The sequence below is a fragment of the Lolium rigidum genome, chromosome 4, assembly GCF_022539505.1.
Source record: "Lolium rigidum isolate FL_2022 chromosome 4, APGP_CSIRO_Lrig_0.1, whole genome shotgun sequence".
Lineage (NCBI taxonomy): Eukaryota > Viridiplantae > Streptophyta > Magnoliopsida > Poales > Poaceae > Lolium > Lolium rigidum.
This window is the reverse complement of record NC_061511.1, coordinates 217,448,045-217,472,943: the sequence shown is the minus strand read 5'-3', so window position 1 is coordinate 217,472,943 and position 24,899 is coordinate 217,448,045. Positions and strand designations below refer to the sequence as shown.

Here is a 24,899-nt window from a genome sequence, read left to right as displayed (position 1 = left end):
GAGAGGGGGGCGCGACGGCTAGGTTAGGAACGGTAGGTGTCTGATACCATGTAGAAAGGGATGCAACTCACGGTATATTGATCGGATGCATAAGGCGGTACAAATATAGGTCACGTCCTCGACTATACAAGGAAGGAGGCGGGGCCAATAATAAATACAAAGATATGTATCGCTATATATAACTATAGAAGATACACATCCGGATATACAAGGATATGTATCTCAACAGTTCCAACGAGATTTTCGAGTGATATTTTTATTGTGCCACATTCTTGCACATGTTTTCTTCAATATTTCCTAAATCGGCATAATTAGTTCCGTTGTTCCATTAGCATTTGTTGTGTGTAGGCTGATGTGAGATTGCTCTCTAGAGACAATGTCCTCTCCGGGTAAAAACCCAAGCTCCGGTTATCCAGAGTGGACGATAGTGGCGTCTTCGCCGGTTCCCTCTTGAGGGCGTCATCTTGGAGAGTCAATGTGTGGCTGTTTGGTGGTTCTCCTCTTCTGCCTTGGCTTGTGAGCGTCGGGGCGGTGGTTCCGAATGGTGGTTGTGCGCCGAGGCGGCGGCCATGGCCGGTAGCAGCCTGGGGTGAGGATGCTTCTTGTCTTGGATTGGGTAGCAACCTTGTGTCGCTTGTGTAGCGAGGTTCTCGGCACGATCAACGCGTCTCAGCGGAGGCGGTTGGACTTTACGTCGGGGCGGTGGCTCCAGATGTTGGTGTGGTGGTCGGTGCAGCTTGGGTTGCGGGCGGCCGGGCCATGCGGCGTCGTAGCTCGATCGCGAGCGGTGGCATGTCGGGATGGCGGCCCCGGAACATGGTGTTGGTGGTCTGCGCTGGGCGTGGCGGAGCGGCTAGATGTCGGGGTGGCGGCCCCGAAAGTTTGGCAGTGTTGTGGGCATCGATCTCGTGTCGTGTGGGCGATAAGATCATTGGTTTGTCTTCTTTACCTAGCTAGAGTGTCCTATGGCTACTCCTCCCATAGCAGCCATGGTGTCTTCTCTCCGACACAGGTGGGAGGCTAGCCGGTCTCGGCAAGTGCGTCGTCCGCTGTATCGTCGATGTGTTGGGCCCTTCTGTGCTAGTGTTGGTATGGGTTTAGCCCAAATTGTATTAGTTTTTTCCCGGATTTCCGTTAATTAACTAGGCACATTTCTTCTTAATTAATTGATAGGCAAAACTTTTGCCTCATTTCAAAAAAAATCCCTTTCCTAGTTTCCTTCGTAGAGTGAGTGTTAGTGTGTTACTCCATCAAAACATACTAGTATTAGATTGTGAAAGCTAGGAATTCATTTTAAAAAATCACCCATAACTAGCTTATTAAGCAAAAGAAAAAATGCATCCACTTGAAAACAAATTACTAGTGAACCAAGATTCAGAAGAAAAAATGATACAAGTGAAGTGAACTAGGTAGCTGTAGCTAAACTAGTTGAGAATCTAGATACAAGCTGATGCATGTTTCTGTGACTTTGTTGGCCACGTGAGGCAACGCCATGTACCGTCTGCAGTATTCTTCTAGCTCCGGGCAGTTGTGACACCGCGCCACCTTGAGAGTGGCGAGCGTGTTGGACACCGTGTTGACCTTCTCGGCTAGCAAGTTGATGCACAGCCGCTTCATCCTCTCTAGGCGGAACCGGCACGCAGCACCGAGCAGATCTCCGGTCACGGTGACGAAATCTCTGGAGAGGACAAGGCTGTCGAGATGAGGCGGCAACTCGTCGGTGTATATGAAGTGGAGCATGGCCTTGAAAACTATGCTGCTCATGCCATTGATAATCACATGGTCCTCGGCCATGTTGCGCGCCGACTCCACCACCACTTTGTGGAGGGCCAGCGAGCGTGCGGCGATCACGAGCCTGTGCGCGTGGATCTCACACTGTTCCACCAGGAACTTGACGTCCGACCCTTGTTGGCTTGCCAGCAGCTGCTCTAGATGCCATGCCAATTCGGTCGGCGGCACGATGATCGCGGCTCCGACGTAGGCGCCCGCGGTGCTGGTGCGGGACTCGCTGGTCACCTGGACTTCACCGTGTACGGTGAGAGAACCGTCGTGTGAGGTGGCGGCAGATTCCAGAGTGGCGAAATGCGCATGGCCGTACGAGTGCCCGACCCTGGTATACACGGAGGACGGATCCCGACCTCGGTGGGAGAATGTCGGTGACGGGTCATTGATCCTGAAGCACGCCGTGGCTTCGACGTTGACATGTTCGGCGGCAGGGGCGTTCATGAGCGTGAGGTAGATACCGATGTGCTCCTTGCCATCGTCTGCTTTCTTCCATGGGTACACGTCTATAGCCCATCCGTAAACGCCGACCTGGAAAGTGCCAGATCGGATGTGTTCTTTGTCTCGGTCGTCAGTAGCATGTCTGGTCTGCCGCACGGCGTTCAAGTTCTCGATCACGAAATCGTGCCGGCCTCTGACCAGCGCGTTCGGGTTATACCTCGACACGCTCTTGTGTGGCTGCAGGCTGGAAGAAGGAGGGGAGGAGTTGCGGGCCACCGCACGCCTCGCTACTTTCTTGGTCACCTCGTTTATGAAGGCGGCGCAATCTTTCTCGAGCTCCTTGTACTCCTCCGTGGCCTCCACGGCACCGTACACGTCCGGGTTGGACGCCAAGAACTCGATGCAGCAAGCCTCGAGCTGCCAGCAGCTGTGCCTGCCATGAATTTGGATCAGCGTCATCATGACATTGTCGACGTCCATGTTCTCGGAGAGTATCTTCTCGCACATGAGCCTCAACCTCTCGAGGCCGTAGAGATCCGCGGCCACGAGTAGGTCCTGCGCCATGGCAACAAGGCATGCCTGTTTCTTGGGTCTAGGCTGCTCGTCAGTGTAAATAAAGTAGAGCATGGCCCTGAAGGTCGAGACGGTCATGTCGGCGATCTTGATCTCGAGGCGCCGCGTGCTGCGCTCCTTCTTCATGTCTTCCGTTTCCCCGTAGAAGAACTGCGCGCGGAAGACGGACGACCGCATCGCGAGAACGAGCTTGTGCGCCGGGATCTCGGTGCCCTCGACGATGAAAGTCACGTCGGGCAGGCAGTTGCCCCTGAGGAGCTTGTGCAAGTCCCCGGAGATGCTTGGCGGCGGCGGCACGGAAACGAAGCAGTCTCTAGTGGCTACGGCGGAGTTGTGTTGGAGGACGTCGACGGTGCAGTGTATGGTGAGGCGGTCGGCGTGTGCGTCCACGTAGCGTGCCTCGTGGTCCCGGAACGCCGCCGGGACGGAGAGCTCCCAGGCGAGGGCGCGGCTAGACCAGGCACTGAAGGTGTTGGCCTTGTCGCTCCGCCAGACGGCGGCCGGGAACTGGCCGGTGCCGGCGGCCTCGTCGATCCGGAGGCTGGCCATGGCGACGACCTCAACGTCGTTCGGATTCTTGGAGAGCTCTAGGGAGATGGACGCCAGGACGATGCCTCGCCCTTTGTCTCGTTCATCGAAGCAGCAGACGAGCGCCCAGAGGAAGCCGCCGGCGTCGAAGCTGCCGGACCGGACGGAGGTGCTGACGCCGAGGGACTTGAGCGTGCTGTAGCCGAGGATGTCGAACCGGTGCGTGGCCTGGAGGAAGGCCGATCTGTGCGTCGACGACGTCTTGGCCATTATCGATCGGGCATACCATGGCGAAGACCGAAGACGTACGTACCTGTATTTATTACACGATTGATCAAAGAGAAGTTGGATGAATCGATCGATCGACCGACCTGTAGGAGTTTGTGTCCGCACGGATGTCCTGACATAGGCAAACCTAATCCTGCGCGGTGCGCCCAAACAAATACGCATCGGGTTTTTTTTACCTGAATTACTCAAGACATTTAGGCGTGCACTTTTCGTTGCTAATCACCTATAATATATTCGCTACAGCCTAATAATCAACAAAATAGCACAACAATAGCACGTTGGAGAATTTCTGACATAGAACGATCCATCTCTGAAGGATCGAAATATCTTACTATTGACATTCAGAGATCAGGTCCCCTTGAGCTCCTTGTTTTCCGCCTTGATCGCATTCATCTGTAACAAAACAAAAGACATTCTGAACTTTGTACTATACTAGTATAAAAGGTCAGAAGATGCAGCAGGTATAGAGATAGCATTATATTAGTCTAGTGCGGCAGCGGCAAAGCCAACCTGATTGAGATTGTAGGTCTGGTTACGCCAGCGGCGGATTATCTGCATCCACGCTCTACCCCCTCTTGTTTATCTGCCGATCAATCAGAACAGAGGAAGAGCAGCATTGGCTTTTGGTCATTCTTCGCACCTAACATCATCATCTCCGGCTCTGGTAGACAGCGGTAGTGTGAGTGAATCTGTAATTTCAACGCCCATTGTCGTATGTTGCACACTGTAATTTCCTGACAGGATTAATCTATGAAGACCTGATGGTGACCGCTCCCAAAAAAAATCTAGATCAGTTTCCTTTATCGTTTCCACTTTCTTGTGGTTTTTCTGATGACGTCAACCAGTGTTATTACTTGGCCTACACAGCAATCATGTGCATGCCAAAGCACATTGCCACCGACATAGGCACTGTCAAAGATATTACTATTAGAGAACAATTTTGCATGTTAAATAAGAGCATTTTTCTGCAAATGCAAATAAGAGTTGTTTCCATAGACATAATAAGATCGAGCAAGTACATTTGCTAGCACTGCAAGACCAGGCTGGAAAATAATCATGTACAAACTAGAGGCTGAGAGCTCCAGAAAACCTGAAGTTGCATCTGCTCACTGCTAATCTTCACTGGAACCCTGCTCCGAACTCAGAAGCATGTCACCCAGCAGCTGTAGCCCAACATCTGTTCCAAGCTGCTGAATCCAGCTTTCCATTCAACATCTTCTGGGTAACCTACTCATCATCATCGTCGTCATCAATTACAAGTCTGTTTCTTCTTTTCGAACCAGCCTTTTGACTACCGTAGGAGCTTCCCATGTCCCCAGATTCAGTCATGTTCATCTCATTGGTGACCCTTTGCTCACTATTCTCACGATTATCCATCTCGGGCTCACTGAAGTCATCCAAAAGTTCAGCCTCGCCAGCATGACCACTGTTATCATCAAGTGAGTTTGACTCCGGTTGGAGAGACACGTCCCTGAAAATAGAGAAGTTTCTTATATCATTAAATGATCATTGCACATACTGTACTATACTACAGTACTATCACTGGTTATTGATGCCTAACTGTTTTCAGCTTTCACTAGGCATAAGTGCATAATTTGGGAAACAATATATGAGCAAACATTCATATCCAAAATATATGAGCAGACATACACCTAAGCGTAGATGAACATTCAAACACTAAGCTATTCCAAATATGTAATTTAACTAACTTAAATGAGCTTACATTGTATTTAGACCAATAGTCTCAACGACCGGAGCCATGTTCTTCGAAGAATCTTGGTGTTCTTGTCCATTCGCGGTAAAATCTGACGCAGATAACCTTTTCTTCTTTCCTCTACTGTTTAAGCATACAAGGAAAATGGTTCAGTCAAATGTATGTAAGGGAAGATCATACATATAAATCATGGAGGTTGAACAGAAACTGGCAACATGAACATTCAAATGATCAGTTCTCGATGTATATAAAGCTGAATGAGCTCACCTAAGCATAGAACCTATGGTCTCATCATCAGAATCCGTGCCTTGCAAAGCCTCATCTTGATGCTGTGATATACTCGGCGAAAAATCCTCCGAGGACAGCTCCTTAGTTTTGGTTCTGCAGTAGACAATTGGAAACACTCAGAATGTCCAAATGGAAAAGGCGGCATAAAATAACTTCATATAGCTGTGGCTTGTTCTCACTCAGTTCTATGGAGGGAAAATGCAACCTACCCTATTCAATTGCACCTTTCCCTAAAACAAAACTAAAAAATGAACTTGGCAATACATGCAATTTAGTGCAGTCAAAGATAAATGACATGTAGTACAAAATAATATGATTCTGTTTTGGAAATGCTTGTTCAAACATCCAAATGGCATTTCTAGCGTAACCACTGGCAGCTCCGAATACAGTGAACCAAAAACAAAGTCTTTTTAGAGCACATGCAAAAGCTTTGCATATCCACCGCGAGGTTTTGGGACGATCGCTGGATCGACGGCCGCTCCATACAGGAGATTGCACCAGCGCTATACGCTTGCATACCCAAGCGCCGGCGCCGGGCAAGGTCGGTGGCTGATGGGCTGCGTGACAACTCCTGGGCAAGGGACATCCACGGCGTTGTCGGGGTCCAGGAGATTGGCGAATACCTGCAGCTATGGCTAAGGGTTACGGGAACCATTCTCAGCGATGAACCCGATCGCTTGCTCTGGAAGTGGACTGCGAGCGGCGAGTACACCGCGAGCTCCGCCTACAAGGCCGCGTTCCATGGTTCGACGCCATCGCCCTCCTGGAAGCACACTTGGAAGTTCTGGGCACCACCCAGGGTGAAATTTTTCGCCTGGCTCGCCCTTCAGGACCGGTGTTGGACCGCGGCGCGGCTGGCAAGACGTGGGCTGCAGCACCACCCAAGGTGTTTGCTTTGCGATCAAGACCCGGAGGACATGCGACACCTACTCATCGAGTGCCCCTTCTCCAAGCAAACTTGGCATGAGACGCTGTCGTGGCTGCGGATGACATGCAGAATTCCTAGCAACAACGACACCATGCTAACCAATTGGCTTGACGAAGCTCTGCATGCAACCCCGAAGCCGCTGCGCAAGGGACTGGGAACCGCTGCCCTACTGATACCCTGGATGATATGGAAACATAGAAACGAATGTGTCTTCGATAGGGCACAGCCATGTATCCAGCGGTTGATGGCCAAGATCAAGGAGGAAGCTACCCTATGGGCTAGAGCTGGCGCCCTTGGGCTTAGAGTTGCGCTCCCTCCAGATTGGGATGTACACTAGGATATGTTTAGTCCTTGCAACCTGTCTCCTAGGAGACCTGTAAACAAACTTCTACCTTTTCAATGAAATGGTTGCGTTTTCTCGAAAAAAAAAAACAGTAAAACAAACCCCAAAAGTAAAATATCAAGCTAATAAATTAACTCATGAAAGCAATTTAAAGCAGGAATTTACCTGCTCTTAAGTGCTTGCAGTGTTTCTTCATCAGATGATATTGGATGATTAGCGCCATTGTCATGATTACTGCTTAACCCATGTAACCTTTTCCTTCTGCGCCTGAAAATGCAGCCTAGACTTAATAAAAAGAAACTACAAATTATTTAATTCTGTTCACACATGTGCCGAGGGAAATGGGTGTACAGTGTACTTGTTTTGACATCTTTGGCATGCTAAGTAATGCATTTCATCTTGATAATAATTGTGCATAACTCGTTGTTGAGCACGTAACAGAGGTTCAGGGCCAGTGGCCTGGCCACTGAGGAAGAATGGCACAGCTGGTCATTTATAATACTCACCGGGTGCTCTCTGGCTTGGGATCATCTAGTGTGTGGTTTTGTGGTTGTGTAGCTAGGTCTCCAGCTGAGAGAGGTGCCTCTGGAACTTTTGTCCTCTTCTTGGCATTCCTGAGACCTAGCTGTGTAAGCTTTCGAGAAATTTGAGCCGAAGATATCTTTCCACTGGGATCTAAAGCTTCAGCAATTAGATGGCTGCATTTACGGTCATCCTTATATCTGCAATATGAAAGGCAGCATGTGATTCAGGCCCAAGTAACAAAACATCGTCCTCATACATGTAAAAACAGGGACTTCTTTTTTAGTTCTGCTTGGCAAAGCTATGTTATATGAATTGATTAGTAATCTAGTTCTTTCTTGACATAAACTGATTACTTACTTCTCGTAAAGATCACTGATAAGCTTCTCTTGCTCTTCGTTAAAAATGGAACGCCCTCGTCTCTTTGGGACCCCTGAATTCTGAGAGCGTCTTGATACAGTATTCCTAAATAAGTGAATATAATGAAAGAGAGCCCAGAAGAAGCATGTAAGATTCAAATGCAGAGCTGGATATAAACAAACCTATCATTATCCTCAGAGTCACTGCCTGAAAGTGACAGTAACCTGTTCCTTCTATTTGTGGCACCCATGCTCTTCTGATTATCACCTTCACGCTCACCAGAAGATGAATCTCCATCCCTATTTACATCCCCACATGAATGGAAATTACTCATCTCATTCACACTACATTAATGGACATACACAAGACAAACTTACTTATCAGCATCATATGGTTCTTGTGGTATAACATTGTCAGCTTCATCATCGCCAAGAGAATCTGCTATATTTACTGGACCTCTCCATCCCTTACTTGCACCGACTTCACTAGCATTATTGTTAACATCCCCCTTGATCTCATTCAGTAGGGCATCAGCATCAATGAGATGACACTCCTTTCGTGATTTCCAGAAGAGTATCTCAACAAATAACAGTGGCTGTTTTTTCATTGCCCTCAGCATCTTCCTTATAACTTTAGATAGAAAATTTACAATGTTTGCATACTCCTTTGAACTCGACGCCTGCTGTTCAGCTAATATATCATAGAAGGTAGTTAGAAGCGATAGCTGCAAAAGACAGACAGTATAGTGTCAGATCCCAAGAAAATACAGAGCTCTAGTGAAAAATATGCAACAGTGTGTTATTACCTGATAGAGCATTGGTGACAGCTCCAGATCTTCACAGAATCTTCGCAGCATGCATATGATGTAGTGATTTGTTCGAAAGGAGTTAGTTTTATAGTGCCTTAACAACCAGCATATATTTTGGACAACAGAATTGTTGGCAAGGCTGGATATTAACCGTGATACATTAAAATCAGCTTCGCTGGTAGCTGGGGGGCAATCATCAGCTGAAGAATCTGAAGTATCTTCCTCTTCATTAATGGCATTTCCTTTCATTTCAGCACTACCTGCACAAGATGGATCACCCCCAAGCTGTGTGGTGCCCTCCAGACTTACCACCGTTTCCACAGCTGTATCTGGTAGTTCTGTGACGTTGGAATCAACTTTTCCCTCCTCCGGGACAGTAAGCTCTGCCAGAGGATCCTCACTTCTCAAATCTGGAAGTGAATCAGATGTACATTTAGTCCCACCTGTTGGGTCAATATAGCTTTGTTCCACATTCTCTGTTTCCACATTCTCTGTTTCCATATTCTCTGTTTCCACATTCTCTGTTTCCATATTCTCTGTTTCCATGTTCTCTGTTTCAGGTTTGGCATTCTCATTTTTGTCACCTGATGTCTTCTTTTTTCTTCCCTTTCTTGTCCTCTTCGCAACCTAAATTCAAGGGGGGGTTAATAATCAAATCAAAAAGGAAGTAGGCTCAATTTGTCTCTTTACTTAAGCAGTTGAAAATTGTTAAAAAACATAGTTGCTGAAAAAAATGGTGATCCAGTCTTGTTGACCATATAAGAAATAGTTTATTGAAGTTAGGAAGCATACCCTTAAAGCACCACGTGATTGAAGCTTCTCCATGAGCTGTAGCATGATATGAATTGTTTCTACCAGATCCGCAAGAGCACTGATAAGAACAGATAAGTGAAACAATGGTTGGAAGCATATAAAGTAGAGTACACATTTGGTTAATTAAATGAATTAACAAAATAGTATGGACCTCCAATCCTCCATTGTGCAGAAACAAACTACAATTCAAATCTTGAAATACCCTACCCAGAAACTACAGTGTGCAGGGTGCAACTTGCACATAAATCTAACTTCATCATTAGACGTCACAAGATTCACAACTTGCTGCACACCCATTGGCTAAATGGATTAGAATGTGCACTAACTAGTATTTTCAGGTGCAGTGGATGAAGCAAAAGAATGTGCACCAACTGGACTAATGTATTGAAGATGTACATTCAACTTTAGCAGGGTAACAACTAAAGCCTATCCTAATTTTCATAATGGGACATATTGCTTGGAGAACTGCTTGAAGTACATGTTGGGAACACGAAGATTGCTCTAATGGATGTCTCTAACTTGTGTACATGTGGAGCATCATTCTTACGAAGCAGAAAAGTTACTACCAAACACATGTCAGCAAAGCATAATAGCAATTCAGTGCCTTTGCTAGCATACTCCAAGCTTGAAATTTAAACAGCAAATAAACATCACAGTATATAATATATATTTCTTTAAGGGTCTATTGTATAAACCTTTTTGGTTGCTTATGAGTATCAAAAGATCTGAACAAGTTCAGGAGAAATTGAGTAAGGCCTTGTTCTGTCTGATCATAGAACAGCTTATACAGTAAAACACGAGCTGTTTGAGATTCCCTTGAATCTTCAGGGTGAACTTTTAGCACCAAGTATATCATGCCAATCTGCAACACAAAGTTCTTCAGTGTGTTGATTTGGTATATTTATAAAGTCAAAGATAGAGAAACCATGAAAATACCTCCTCCTTCCTAAACTATGTTGCATATATTTTTTCGTCAAAATCAAACTTTTTAAGTTTGACCAAATATATAGAAAATAATATCAACATCTACATTACGAAATGCATGAAACATAAAATATATATATGTTGGTTCTTACAATATTGAGTTGATACTGTAGATATCAATATTTTCTTCTATATACATAGTCAAACTTTACAAAGTTTGACTTAGGATGGAGAACTAAAGGAAAACATAAAAAGACATAGGGAATTAAGCAGGCCGCGTTTCATAAAAAAATAAATTATGTTTTCACAATAGCAGTATATTGTGATTCTGACCAAGTTTTGCACAGTTCTACTTGTCATTGCCGCCAACGTTCAGCAACAATAAAATTAATAAACAAATGATACTGCGTTACTACTTACTGATAGTGAAACGGCTTCAAATTTTTCCTAGTTATACCTCAAAAGCAAACAAACCAAGCTCAAGCCTAGTTTCAAAATCTCTATTTTGCATTGTCGAGCTTAAAGTTGGCATCTAAATTTGGTTTCAGTAAAGATATCAGAGAAATATTCCAATTATTTGGAGTAATAAACCTTTTCAGGAACAGAAACTGAGCCAATCTCAATGGAAACAATGGATCAAATTCAAAGCTAAGCCCAGCGAATTTTATTGAAACTTCACTTGTTTCGACCATTACTATTTTCGTTTTAGAATGTTGATCACAACATAGTAGTGTAAACTGTTCTCAAGCTCATTGGCTCGGAAGAAACATGGGAGACAGAATTATGTAACTGGTTACACAAAAACTAAGTATAGCATCCATGTTTACTAAATGAATGGCGTACATATTTACTTACCATGTTCTTCATTAAGGACCCAGCGGCTGAAAGTGTTTTGTAATCTTTAGTTTGCTTCAGGTCTTCATAGGTCTCACGCCACCTGGAAATGACTATATTGAACATATCTTCATTCAATGTGGCTGCAACAGGTCCACATATGTCACCACGAAATGGTAGATTATCTTCAGATTCATTGCTTGGTGAAGTCTCAGAGATCTGGGGCCCAGCACTAGATTTCTGACCAAGAGATTGTCACATTGGCACAAAACAGCAGGAAAACAAGATGACAGTCAAATTTCTGTATGAATAGTTATAATCATGGTCTTCAGTTCAGATAAGATAACAAATAACCACAAAAAAGTCCAGCCAAAGAAGACTAGATAACAAGGAAATCACTGATGTACAATGTAACTTTCATGTATAGCAAAGATGATATCAACTATCTACGAGCAGCTATTGACAATTTCAGTGCCTAAAGAAAATTCGCCCAAGCAATAAGAATATGAAACATTAACTAGATATCCCATGAGTTCAGTTCCAAACCTGAGCATTTGATGCTTTCTCATGTTGAAAAGCTAAGACAAATCGAACAACTTTGAAGAATGTAATGTTATCAGATTTCTCGATAGATTGATGTTCCTTCACGATATCATCACAAATAGACTGCATCAGGACTGAAAAGCGCTGTGTTATCCTAAGCTTACACAAAAAAGGAATACAGTAATAGTTTGGTAAACAAAAACTATTAAGTTACCATTATATCCTCCAGATAAAAATTGATCCAGGAAACTTCTTAGCGTTTCCATAATACCCTCCTTTGGAATGTAAAGAAGTTCATTATCCCATGCTATCCTTTTCTGAGGGCCTTTTTGGACACTTCGTATTTTCCGGAGGCTATTTGCAGATGCTATTGCTGAGCTGGGATTCCCTTTGCACAATGATTTAGACCCATCCTGTAAGATCAAGTGCAACACAAAGAATGATTTATCCACATATGATGCAGAATCCAACTAAAAGCATTTGACAATAAGGTGGTACCATTGAAAGGAACGTAAAAATTCCATTGTGTGAGTGCTGCTCTGCATTTCGTTGCCTGAACATCTTTTTTTCCCTATCTTCCTTCTCCATCATCAATCTCAACGAATCAATTGATGTATCAATATCTCTATTAACCTGATCCTAGGTAATATCAATGAAGTAACACATTTTTCATTGTAAGTTCACAGGAAAGAGGCCAGGGCACAGGAGGCATCTAAAGAAACAGATAAATTAGTTACAAAGAATAGGTTTACCTTTGAGCCTTCAGTACGAACTTTGGCAATCAATTCAGGGTCCCGGCCTAAGAAGAGATAATGAAAGATCTCCAATAAAAGAAGATTTTCGTGCTTGAGATAACCAGAGGGCTCATCAATATGCTGAGTTAGCACCAAGATTAGGTCCATCATGTTTTCTTGAAACATGAGCTCTAAAAAACTGTCAGCCAGGAATAGTAACTGGGTAGCTTCCCCAGATGCCTTCTGAGGCAATGTGATTTCTTGAACAGCCAAGAGGTTCCGGAACAAAGTAAGCACCAGCTGAACTAGCTTCCAGTCATCTTCCGTGAATGCAGTTCTGATTGCCATTAAATAGTAAGTCATGAATAGTCAACTTACTAGAATGAAAGAAATTTGGAGCTAGTAAATAATTGTGAACAGAATGAAATGAGAACTACAGAACATGTGTGATATTTGCGGAACAGGTCTTTATGCAAACAAAACAGAAAAAAAGATGCATATATATAATATATATTTTTTAAGGGGTAGGTCGTTGGGACATTAACAAGCGCATCAAGAGCCTTATAATATTTGGTTCAACTTGTGATTCAAAGAAAAAAATTGCATTTCTAAGATTTATTGTTGACCAAGTACATATTTTTCTATCATGACCTAGTCTACTGCGGATGAAGATAGTGGCTAGCCTCAAATTGACATGCAAACAAGGCATAATCATCTTGTTTATATGCCAACAACATAGGTAAATTAAAACATACAAGTCCATAACAGCATAATGAAATCATGGCCTTCTCTGATATATACATGGAACCAAAAGTAGCAATCTAAGAGAATTTACCTTTCCAAGTGATCTAATGGGTCCTCAAGAAGAGACACAATGACCGCGATTGCAACATTGCGCGTCAGTGCAGCCTTCAAATCCCACAGATACTCAATCTGCTGTGCAACATCCTCTGATGAAGGGTCCACAGGCATGGTAAGGAATACCAGCACTTTCACTTCAAAAATAAGAAAAGAAAAACATTAAATCTTGTAATACTGCATCTATTAATCCAATTGAAACTGCAATATGTAACTTTATAAAGAGGGAAAGATGTGTACTACAATGATATAAGAAATACAAAATAATTTCCACATGAACTACAAAGTAAATCAAACATTGACACACGAGGAGAGTGACAGATATTCGGATATGCAACAACACTGATCACGACATGCCACGAAGGTGCTAAGAATTTTTATCAAAATACTGTACCTTAATCTATAAGATTGAACAACTAACCCACACAAGTTCTAATGATCGTATGAGAGGAGAGGGAGACGTGGGGCGGGAGCACAATACGCCATACTATAACATACAAGTAGCTACCGTTCTCTATCATAAACACTTAAAACATTTCTTATCTTGTATGGCCATATGAAAGAAAAAACTAGATCCTGTCAGTCTAAAAAGAAAGAAAATAAATTAGATTCATTAGAAAGTTAACTCCCATATCATTACACTTGAACGTTCAAAATAAGAGGAAACAGTTATTTAACAAATGGATCCAAAATGGCAGACACTACTTATTGACCAGTATAAGTTGTACGACAGAACTACTCAGGTGTGGACACTAGGAGAAATGATGACCTGGTTGTTACAACAAAATGTGCTTACATCAGAGATTCCCTCACCAACAAAATTAGCCATCTAACTCAACAGGTCGCAAGTTTCAGATCATGTGTAGGTTCTGAGCAAACCAGGGTCTCAGTATAACCCTTTCATAGTTTCATCTCAGGAACGGGGGGAAACAATGTACCTGCCGTGATCACCAGGTTGCGGTCGGCCTGGTAGTTCTCGATGATGGGCACCAGATCCCTCGACGCGATCTTCCACTTGCAGACCTGCTTGAAAACCTCCCGCCGCTCCGGGTCGTCCCGCCGCAGCAGCCTCTGCAGATCCTTCAGGTTATCTGCAGAAACGCGCCCTCGCGCAACAGCGGAGATCAGCGAACGCCGCGTGGCGGATCCGAACCGAGGCGAAACGAAGCAAGGCGTGGGGGTGGGGGGCGTACCGAGGCAGTGCTCGCCCTTGACGTAGCCGACGGCGCCGCCTTCTTCGTCCTCCTCGGGGGCGCCGAGGCCGGCGCAGGTGAGCGAGAGCACCGCCGAGTCCATCGCGGCGGGCGGCAAGAGGCTCCTGGTGCGAGGAGCGAGAGCTCAGCCGGAGGCGAGGGGGAGGTGAACTGCGGATTGCGCGAGGAGCGAAGAGATCTGTGCGACAAGACGATGGGATTGGGGAAATTTTGTTGCCGCCGCCGCGCGCCATTTCTGGGGAGGCTTTCCCGCGCTTTTGCTTCCGCTTGGTGGGCTTGTTTTGGGATCCCACGAGCTCCTGCCCAATCGGCCCAGCTACGTGGATAGTCAACTTACGGCCCAACCGTGAACAAAAAATCGTCGAAAATCTAAAGGGAGAAAAACAAAAGTAAAAGATCAGAGCAAAGCGAAGCCGGAAGGGAAGATGTCCATGGCTGTGCCGACCTCGCTGCGCGCCCTGGCTCCCCCGGCGCTCCGCCCCTACTACCCTCTAGGGACGAGCGGGTCCGCGCGCCCGTCTCCGTCCCGCGCCACGAGGAGGCTGCCCCGGCGAAGGGGCGTGGCTCTGGCGGCCTCGGCTGCGCTGCCGTCGGACGCGGAGTGGCTGGAGCGGCTGCCGGAGAAGAAGAAGCCGCTGTACACGCACAGCCTGCCGGGCATCGAGGCGTGGCTGCGCAGCATCGGGTTCGCGCAGTCCCGCGAGGACCGCGCCGTCTGGGTCGCCGAGACCCCGCTCTGGCACGCCCGCCTCAGCCTCGACGTCACCGACCTCCACATCAGGTACCACCCGACCGTCCCGACGTGCACTGATTTGGCTGCTCTTCTTACTCGTACTGTGACTGAAAATTGCTGCCAGTATATTCTTGCGCCTTAGTTAGCTCAATCTAGCAGTAAATCGCAATGTCAAATTGCTCAACTGGTTTTTATTTGTATACATATTGTACAGTCAAGAATAGTTCGACTAGCTCTACAAATTAGTACACCGAATATCACACCCTTTTCAGAACAGAAGCAGAACATAATACTAATCCTAACTTTATTAGCACCATGACTACCTGGATTCTAGTTTCCAAGATTGAACTGTATCCTGGAGACCATAAAACATAAATCCTTTGCTCGTTGACTGAGCTCGTTAATTTTAAAGTTTTCCAAGGATTGTGGTTCACCTGGTTGGCTGGTTCTGCAAATTAATCAATGAAAATCAATCTGCGAATGTGGTTACCCTTCTTATAAAGGAGAACGACCTACTCCTTATAGGAACATACTGACTTTATTATTCAGTACCATGACTACCTGATCTCCAAGATTGAACCGTATCCTGAAACCGCTATCCAACATGAACCCTTTGCTCATTGGCTGAACTGTGTATATGCCACGGCCCAATTTACTGACCCTGTTATCTCCATCACACAACCAGATACTTGAAAAGCGGCCCAGGAAATCTTGACAAGGACATGGAGAGAAGATTCAGCTACGCGCTAAGCAGAGAAGACATCGAGAACGCGATACTCGGTGGACCCTAGTTTATCATCCATCATTCGGCTCAATACTAGGATCCTTTGTCACTGCAGGAGCCATTCAGACAGCACTCACCACCGAGTAGATTCGGACAAGACTACAAGAGCAGATGTATCATGTGTCAGAAATCCACTCTGTAATACGAATTCAGCATGATTAATTAACACAGCTGGTGGGATTCAGTGCCGATATCGTGTGTTTTCTTGGCAAGCAAACTTGTGCAGATATTTGTCTGTATTCCGAAGATAGTATAATTGAGCAGATGTTAGTGTATGCATTCACGCTGAAATACCTTTATTGAAACGCTGACCTGCAAAAAACGGTGCAGCTTTCTATGGTTGCAGGTATAAATAAATATATCGGGTATGATTCTATAAGCATAAATGAACCATGCTCAGGAGGAGAAACAGAAAAGAAGAAGAAATTGGCCAGAGGGGAGATTCGGGTTTGCAAAGGAAGCTGCCTGAAACGGATGAGGTAATAACACTAATAAGATAATCAATTTCGAAAATTCTCTATAGTTTACTGTATACACTTGGCTGTTTGGGTTTTAGGCAATGAAAGTATGGTAATTGGTAAGCATGCTTTATTACAGTGATTACACACTGTGTGGGAAATGAATGAATGCCAGAAGTATACAGTACATTGCAGCCTCAGCCTCGATGTCGCCAACCTCCACATCAGGTTCCACCCATGGCGTCTCGTGTCTGTCTTCTTTTGTGCCATACTTTGCTGTCTCGATGATTTTAGGCGGTGGCATCAGAAAATCGGGAGCGCTGGGTAGTGATTTTGTTTTCGGTTCTTGCTCGTAGTGTGACGGGAAAATGCTGCCACTAATGTGCTCTTGCAACTTAGTGAGCTCAATCTAGCAGCAGTAGACATCAGATTGCGTAACTGGTTTTGGTTTGTTTTCCCCGGTGAAAATAGTTCGAGTGACTCTGCATAATTCTATAGTGCGTATTAGTACCCTTTTCAGAATATACTAACCCTATGTAGTGTTGGGGGATGACCCCCGGTATACCAAAGGCATGCCAAACCGGATGGTTTGAGCCATCAAGATACCGGTTTGATATTCATTCCGGAAAGAAAAGTTAAACGATTGGCTAACTAAATCTATACCGGTATCCCCAAGGAGAGGTATACCGGTATCGGCTAAGAAGACACCGGACTGCCGGTAAGAAGTGCACTGTAGCACGTCGGCAGGGCTGGTCAAACATCCCCTCAGGAGCTAGCGGACAAGGATGACCTAAGCAAAGTAGCTTTAAACGAAGCCATGACGTGAAAGACGAGGGTGACGCCAAAAGCAACCGGAAGACATCAGCCTCCCTGATTAAAGAAGATACCGGCTTCACCTATGATTAAAGTAGCTTTGTAAAGTAGTTTGTCTGTTCAAAGATGCCATTAGGGTTTCTTCCCCTGTAAGCCACTCTCTCCCCTATATAAGGAGAGGGGGTACACCCCCATCGCGGGTACGTAGAGTTTAGGAGCTATCTTGTAAGCACAAACCTGTATCCTGTTGAAATCAATGAAGAGAAAGATCTAGAGCAGAGTTCTTCCTTGTGTCTCTCTTCTTCTACCTCTGGCTTAGGCCAAGTTCTTGAGGAAAGCACCCGGAAGTTCATCCAATCTAATCCAAAAACCCTCCCCCGAATCCTCTAGCGTCCAACTCGGCCCCAACTTAAGCCATCCTATGACATCTGTCTGTTCACCACGACGACAGTTGGTGCCCACCGTGGGGCAGAGAGAGGCGCTTGCTGGAGTTCACATTCGGGCGGGCCTCCTCGATGTTGCAGGCGAGCGCACGGTGTCCGCGCTCGTGCAGCGCATCTACGCCATGGACTTCATCAACGACAACGCGGGCTGCTTCGCCAACGGCGGTAAGTTCCCCAAGAACGGCCGCATCATCGAGTTCGGCAGCCACCGCATCTGCTTCGGCACCGTCCCTGTGCGCCAGTGCCTCTCGCCGGTGCTGGTGGCACCGGATCCGCCAAGGTGGCTATGCGCTGGCCGCGCCGCCGGCGGCGTGGAGGTCATGATGGCCGGCGTGGCCGGCGCCGGCAAAGAAGCCGTGGATGAAGGTGCCGGCCGTGCGGCATCGACCCGTGCGGCCAAGCCTCCGGCCGGAGCGCGACGCAGGCGCTGCGGGAGCATCTTCCGCACCACCGGAGACGCCACTTCAAGCGGCGATGAACGTGCTGGCGACGCCCATCGCGCAGAACATCGACCCGGCTGCGGCTCAAGCACAGCTGGAGGCGACGCGCAAGGCGCTGCTTTCCGGCGGCGCGAACATCATCCAGGCGCAGCGCGAGCTGAACCTAACCCTACGTGAGTATAACGCTGCCCATGGCTTTGCTTCAGTTAGCGCTCAGGCTGCTAGGATGCCGGAAAACCGGATTAAGGCTCGCAATCTAGATCATGATTTGCGTAAGGAAGTTCTTGCCGGCAAAAGTACCTCTGCATCCGTGAGTATCGTAGAGAAACCTAAGTACAGTAGTCCGGATAAAACTATAAAAGCTGCTAAGGCCGCTATGGAGATGTGTGACTCGTTATCCGGCGAGGCTTTGGCAAAGCAGCAGGATAGAGTTAGAGAGCTGCTTGATACCGTACAGGCACAAAATGATGAGCTTGCTAGAATGAACAAAGCAGCGCTAGAGTCAAAGTCGATCCGGTCGACAAAAGTTGCCGGAAGCAAGTCCCAGGGGCAGGCCTCGTCCCCCCATCCGGACAAAAGAAGAGAAAAAGAAATGAATGCGCGGCAGATCACCGTGTACGATCCGGTTCTTGCCGGAAAACAAAAAATCCGGGCCACATGATGCCGGAGAAAAAAGCTATGGAGCAGGTCGCGGCTATGCCGGAAATGGCTATGCCGGAAATGGTTATGCCGGAAATGGTTATGTCGGAAACAATCATGCCGGTAGATACGAAACCGGGCAAAATTATCGAGCTGCAAGGGCAGCGTACGCTGAAGAGGAAATGCGACCACCAAGGTACCGGCAGGCAAGAGCCGCGGAACCGCAAAGATATGAGGAAGGAGATTCCGAAGTGGAACGAGTCAGAGCCTACCGGAACCCTTTGGGGGAACGTGTGGGGGAAAGATGCTTACCAGGCCAGGATGCGAGGCACAGGCTGGACAGAGTGCATCTCTCCAAAATAATCGAGTCTGAGGGTCCTCCTGGCCCAAAATGCTTTGGCCCACGAATCATGAGAGAAGAGCCACCGGTACGCAATTTCCAGTTGCCCCGGGACACAAAAACATATGACGGCACAACTAAGCCGGAAGATTGGTTGGCGGACTATGTCACGGCTGTCTATGTAGCTGGCGGCGGGGTAAACCGGCGTTGGGCTGTAAGAATCATACCTTCCTTCCTAGTAGGGCCTGCACGTATTTGGCTTAACAACTTACCGGCAGGAAGCATAAATGGATGGTTGGACTTTGAGGAAGCCTTTGTGAGCAACTTCAGCAGTACTTACAAGAGGCCAAACAGGCCTCAGCAGCTCGCTCTATGCCAGCAGCGTTCGAATGAAACAGACCGGGACTATCTCACCCGGTGGAATTCAACAAGAAACACATGTGAAGGAGTGATAGAACCACAAGCGATTGCTTGGTTCAGTCAGGGATGCCGTAGAGGATCACCGCTGTGGCAAAGGCTGCAGAGAAACATGCCAAGCACATTGGCTGAAATGATGCGAGTGGCGGAAAACTATGCGTTGGGAGACCCACTGCAACCGGCTGTGCAAGCTGAACCGGCGCAATCAAGCCAACCCCGGCAAGATCAACACCGGGATAACCGGCACAACAAAAGAAGGGAAAATTTTCCGGACCGAAGGTATGGTCCGCAGCAAGTAGCCGCGGTGCAGGAAAATTCTGGCCCCAGCGGAAACCAGAGGCAGAAAACCGGATCGCAGCCATGGGCGGGTCCTAAGAAAAAATGGGTTGAAAAGGAAAAATGGGGACAGAAGAAAGATTGGCAAGAGCACGCGAGATACACAATGGAAGCGGCAATGGACATGCCATGCAAGCTTCACACTCCACACCCATCGAAGCCGGCGAACCATTTGACGAAAGATTGTTCCTGGATAAAGCACCTGATGCTAAGAGGTGCGGCAAAAGATGCGCAAGCAGATGGCTGTTCCACAATACTGCCACCCTTGCATGACATGTTGCACCAGCATCCATTACCACCACCACCACCGCTTACCGGAGCCAATACCATACCGGTACAACAATACCAGCAAGTTAACCGGGTGGAGGAAAATCATGATCAACCACCGCCGCCGGCACCTTTAGGCCGGAATGTTTACGAAGATCCACATTTGTGCTGTGTTGTCTTTGTCACTGAGCCAACCGACGGGCAAAGTGTGCATCGCCGCTCCATGGAAGTGAGCGCCGTGATGCCAGCAATTCCCAAGTACATGCTGTGGTCAGATCAGGAAATCACCTGGTCGTTCAAGGATCACCCCAAGATCATGCCGAATCCGGGTGGTTATGCTCTTGTTGTGGATCCAATCATGCGAGGGCCAGAAACTCGAGTCAAGTTCAGCAAAGTGCTGATAGACAATGGAAGCAGCATAAACATCATGTACAAGCATACGATGCACACGCTGGGGATAACAGAAAACATGCTCCAGCCAACTCACACAACGTTCCATGGAATCGTTCCGGGACTATCCTGTGCACCGGTAGGAAAAGTCCGGGTGGATGTGTCTTTCGGAGGACGTGACAACTGCCGGGTGGAAAACATTCTGTTTGAAGTGGTGGACTTAGACAGTCCCTACCATGCACTCCTAGGGAGACCGGCATTGGCAGCGTTCATGGCCTCAACTCATACGGCTTACCTCAAGATGAAGATGCCGGCACCTCGCGGACCCTTGACTGTGGTGGGAAACTACAAAGTCTCACTGGAAACAGCATCTGCCGGATCAAACCTAGCGGAATCGCTGGTGATCGCGGAGGAAAAAAGAAGGATGCAAACTGCAGTTGCGCTGGCTCAGTCCTCACAGTTGAGTTTAGCGGCAATGAGTGGAAACTTGGGCACACCGGCATTCAAGCCGACAAATGAAACAAAGGATATCGTGCTGGACCCGGCTTACCCAAACCGCACCGTTCGTATCGGTGCCGGCCTCAGTCAGGCATAGGAAAGCGCGCTCGTCAGCTTCCTCCGTGAGAATCGGAATATCTTTGCCTGGTCTACCGATGACTTGGTAGGTGTTCCGAGGAGCCTGGCTGAGCACTCTCTCGAATGTCCGGAAGGACGCTAAGCCGGTGCGACAACCTTTGCGCCGGTTCGCTGAAGATAGGAGGAAGATCATTGGAGAAGAAGTAACAAAGCTGTTGGTTGTCGGTTTCATCGTGGAGGTAACGCATACTGAGTGGCTGGCTAATCCGGTGCTGGTCGAGAAGAAAAAAGAAGAAAACCTGGAGGCAAAAGCTCCAAAGGTGTGGCGCATGTGCATCGACTACACCAACCTGAACAAGGCTTGCCCAAAAGATCCTTTCCCTCTGCCCCGGATCGATCAGGTGATTGATTCTACTGCTGGGTGTGAGTTGTTGTCTTTCCTTGATGCTTATTCCGGTTTCCACCGATTCCCCCGAAAAGGAAGATCAAATAAAAACTGCGTTCATTACCCCGCACGGGGCTTATTGCTATGTCACTATGCCTTTTGGTTTGCGCAACGCTGGTGCAACGTACCAGCGCTGTATGCAAAAATGCTTGTTTGATCAGATCGGAAAAAATGTGCAAGTCTACGTGGACGATGTTGTGATAAAAACTAAGGTAAAAGACACCTTGATCGACGATATCCGGCAAACATTTGATAACTTAAGAAGGTTCCGAATGAAACTCAATCCGGCAAAATGCACCTTCGGTGTACCTGCCGGCAAACTGCTTGGTTTCCTTGTATCAAGTCGGGGCATTGAAGTGAATCCGGTAAAGATCCGGGCAATAGAAAGAATGACCATCCCGCAGGAACTAAAAGATGTGCAAAAGTTTACCGGAAGCTTGGCGTCGCTAAGCCGGTTCATAAGTAGGTTGGGAGAAAAGGCTCGGCCGCTCTACGCCTTAATGAAAAAATCCGATACCTTCGTCTAGACCCCACAGGCAGACGCAGCGTTCAAAGAGCTGAAAAAGATGCTGGCCACAGCACCGGTGTTGGCCTCGCCTTTGGAGAGGGAGCCCATGTTGTTGTACATAGCAGCAACTAACCGGGTTGTGAGTGTTGTGGTTGTGGTAGAAAGAGAGGAAGAAGAAAAAATCGTGCAGAGGCCGGTATACTACTTGAGCGAGGTGCTCTCCCTCTCAAAACAAAACTACCCCCTGATGTCTACGGGTGCTTCTATTCTTGTTGTAGGATAACGTTGCATAGAAAACAAAAAAAATCCTACCGCGAACACGCAATCCAAGCCAAGATACAATCTAGAAGACGGTAGCAACGAGGGGATTATCGAGTCTCACCCTTGAAGAGATTCCAAAGCCTACAAGATGAGGCTCTTGTTGCTGCGGTAGACGTTCACTTGCCTCTTGCAAAAGCGCGTAGAAGATCTTGATCACGGCGCCACGAACGGGCAGCACCTCCGTACTCGGTCACACGTTCGGTTGTTGATGAAGACGACGTCCACCTCCCCGTTCCAGCGGGCAGCGGAAGTAGTAGCTCCTCTTGAATCCGACCAGCACGACGGCGTGGTGTCGGTGGCGGTGGAGAATCCCGGTGGAGCTTCGCTAAGCGTGCGGGGAAGAAGGAGGAGTGGGGCGGCTAGGGTTTGGGGAGAGGGGGGCGCCGGCCATCTAGGTGGTGCGGCCACCTTGTTGTGTTGGGGCGGCCGGCCCCCTCCCCTTGGCCCTCATTATATAGGTGGAACACCCAAGAGTTGGTCTACAAGTCTTCGAATAAGACCCCAAACCAAAACCTTCCATATCACATGAAACCTACCCAAGCTAGGACTCCCACTAGAGGTGGGATTCCCACCTTCCCTTGGGAGGGGGTGGCTGGCCACCTTAGGTGGAGTCCACCTGGGACTCCACCCCTTAGGGTTGGCCGGCCATGGTGGTGGAGTCCCTTCGGGACTCCGCCTTCCAAAGTGACTTTCTTCCGGACTTTTCTAGAACCTTCTAGAACCTTCCATAAATGCACCGGATCATTTTCAAGCACATAAAATGACTTCCTATATATGAATCTTATTCTCCGGACCATTCCGGAACTCCTCGTGATATCCGAGATCTCATTCGGGACTCCGAACAAATATTCGAACTCCATTCCATATTCAAGTTCTACCATTTCAACATCCAACTTTAAGTGTGTCACCCTACGGTTCGCGAACTATGCGGACATGGTTGAGTACTCACTCCGACCAATAACCAATAGCGGGATCCGGAGATCCATAATGGCTCCCACATATTCAACGATGACTTAGTGATCGAATGAACCATTCACATACGATACCAATTCCCTTTGTCACGCGATATTTTACTTGTCCGAGGTTTGATCATCGGTATCACTCTATACCTTGTTCAACCTCGTCTCCCGACAAGTACTCTTTACTCGTACCGTGGTATGTGGTCTCTTATGAACTTATTCATATGCTTGCAAGACATTAGACGACATTCCACCGAGAGGGCCCGGAGTATATCTATCCATCATCGGGATGGACAAATCCCACTGTTGATCCATATGCCTCAACTCATACTTTCCGGATACTTAATCCCACCTTTATAACCACCCATTTACGCAGTGGCGTTTGATGTAATCAAAGTACCTTTCCGGTATAAGTGATTTACATGATCGCATGGTCATAAGGACTAGGTAACTATGTATCGAAAGCTTATAGCAAATAACTTAATGACGTGATCTTATGCTACGCTTAATTGGGTGTGTCCATTACATCATTCATATAATGATATAACCTTGTCATTAATAATATCCAATGTTCATGATTATGAAACTAATCATCTATTAATCAACAAGCTAGTTAAGAGGCTTACTAGGGACTCATTTGTTTGTTTACATAACACACATGTATCAATGTTTCGGTTAATACAATTATAGCATGGTATATAAACTTTTATCATAAACATAAAGATATATAATAAACACTTTTATTATTGCCTCTTGGGCATATCTCCAACAGTCTCCCACTTGCACTAGAGTCAATAATCTAGATTACATTGTAAGGTACCTAACACCCATGGCATTCCGGTGTTGGTCATGCTTTGCCCTAGGGAGAGCTTTAGTCAACGGATCTGCTACATTCAGATTAGTGTGTACTTTGCAAATCTTTACTTCTCCATCTTCGATGTACTCGCGAATCGAATGATAACGCAGCTTGATATGCTTCAGCCTCTTGTGTGACCTTGGTTCTTGTGCATTGGCGATGGCACCCATGTTGTCACAGTAGATGACTAGTGGGTCCAATGCACTAGGAACCACACCGAGCTCTACAATGAACCTCTTCATCCATACCGCTTCTGATCAAGCCTCTGAAGCCGCTATGTACTCCGATTATGTTGAGGATTTCGCCACCGTGCACTGCTTCTAGCTTGCCCAGCTTACTGCAGCACCATTCAATATAAACACGTACCCAGACTGTGACTTAGAGTCATCAGGATCAGTGTTCCAACTTGCATCGGTGTAACACTACAAGAAAAGTTGCCATGGCCGACGAAGTTGAAGTCGCGCCGTGGTTGCTGGTGCACCATGGCCGACGATTTTTGGTCCCTCCGTGGTGCATGTCAAAACTTTTTTTTTCTCTTTTTGAGGCCACCTAGCCCGACGAAAGCGGCCAAAACGTCGCGTATGGTGGCCCGGGACGTGGTGCATCGCGAATTCTCGGGTTTGCCGGCCGAGTCAACGCAAATCCGCACCGCCCAGGGATGTAGGGCCCGGATGGCAGC

The 24,899-nt window shown here is 47.0% G+C and overlaps 3 protein-coding genes across 3 annotated transcripts; 1 reads left to right on the top strand and 2 right to left on the bottom strand.

Moving 5' to 3' along the window:
- Positions 1-1,419: 1,419 nt before the first annotated feature.
- On the bottom strand, positions 1,420-3,345 carry LOC124648261 (BTB/POZ and MATH domain-containing protein 2-like). Its single transcript, XM_047188053.1, has one exon. It carries the CDS (start codon positions 3,343-3,345, stop codon positions 1,420-1,422), a length of 1,926 nt encoding a protein of 641 aa, XP_047044009.1.
- Positions 3,346-4,722: 1,377 nt separating this feature from the next.
- On the bottom strand, positions 4,723-14,577 carry LOC124648260 (protein timeless homolog). Its single transcript, XM_047188052.1, has 20 exons — positions 14,475-14,577; positions 14,220-14,372; positions 13,259-13,418; positions 12,442-12,760; positions 12,188-12,328; positions 11,904-12,102; positions 11,693-11,823; positions 11,168-11,386; positions 10,084-10,250; positions 9,368-9,446; positions 9,107-9,202; positions 8,573-9,025; positions 8,145-8,491; positions 7,950-8,066; positions 7,768-7,872; positions 7,392-7,607; positions 7,051-7,152; positions 5,594-5,707; positions 5,336-5,449; positions 4,723-5,083 (listed from the first exon to the last, which is right to left on the bottom strand). The coding sequence occupies exons 1-20, from the start codon at positions 14,575-14,577 to the stop codon at positions 4,840-4,842; spliced, it is 3,579 nt and encodes a 1,192-aa protein (XP_047044008.1). The 3' UTR covers positions 4,723-4,839.
- Positions 14,578-14,920: 343 nt separating this feature from the next.
- Positions 14,921-16,019, top strand: LOC124705773. Its single transcript, XM_047237467.1, has 2 exons — positions 14,921-15,276; positions 15,914-16,019. Exons 1-2 carry the CDS (start codon positions 14,921-14,923, stop codon positions 16,017-16,019), a joined length of 462 nt encoding a protein of 153 aa, XP_047093423.1.
- The last annotated feature ends 8,880 nt before the right edge of the window (positions 16,020-24,899 follow it).

What these genes read in the sequence shown, in the direction of transcription:
- LOC124648261 (XM_047188053.1), bottom strand. Translation starts at nt 3,345, where the DNA reads ATGGCCAGCCTCCGGATCGACGAGGCCGCCGGCACCGGCCAGTTCCCG.
- LOC124648260 (XM_047188052.1), bottom strand. Translation starts at nt 14,577, where the DNA reads ATGGACTCGGCGGTGCTCTCGCTCACCTGCGCCGGCCTCGGCGCCCCC. An exon ending in TTTATCTGGAGGATATAATG is followed by an intron (nt 11,824 to 11,903) that starts GTAACTTAATAG and finishes AGCGCTTTTCAG; the next exon opens with TCCTGATGCAGTCTATTTGT. An exon ending in AGAAAGCATCAAATGCTCAG is followed by an intron (nt 11,387 to 11,692) that starts GTTTGGAACTGA and finishes TCTCTTGGTCAG; the next exon opens with AAATCTAGTGCTGGGCCCCA.
- LOC124705773 (XM_047237467.1), top strand. Translation starts at nt 14,921, where the DNA reads ATGTCCATGGCTGTGCCGACCTCGCTGCGCGCCCTGGCTCCCCCGGCG. An exon ending in GTCACCGACCTCCACATCAG is followed by an intron (nt 15,277 to 15,913) that starts GTACCACCCGAC and finishes TCACACAACCAG; the next exon opens with ATACTTGAAAAGCGGCCCAG.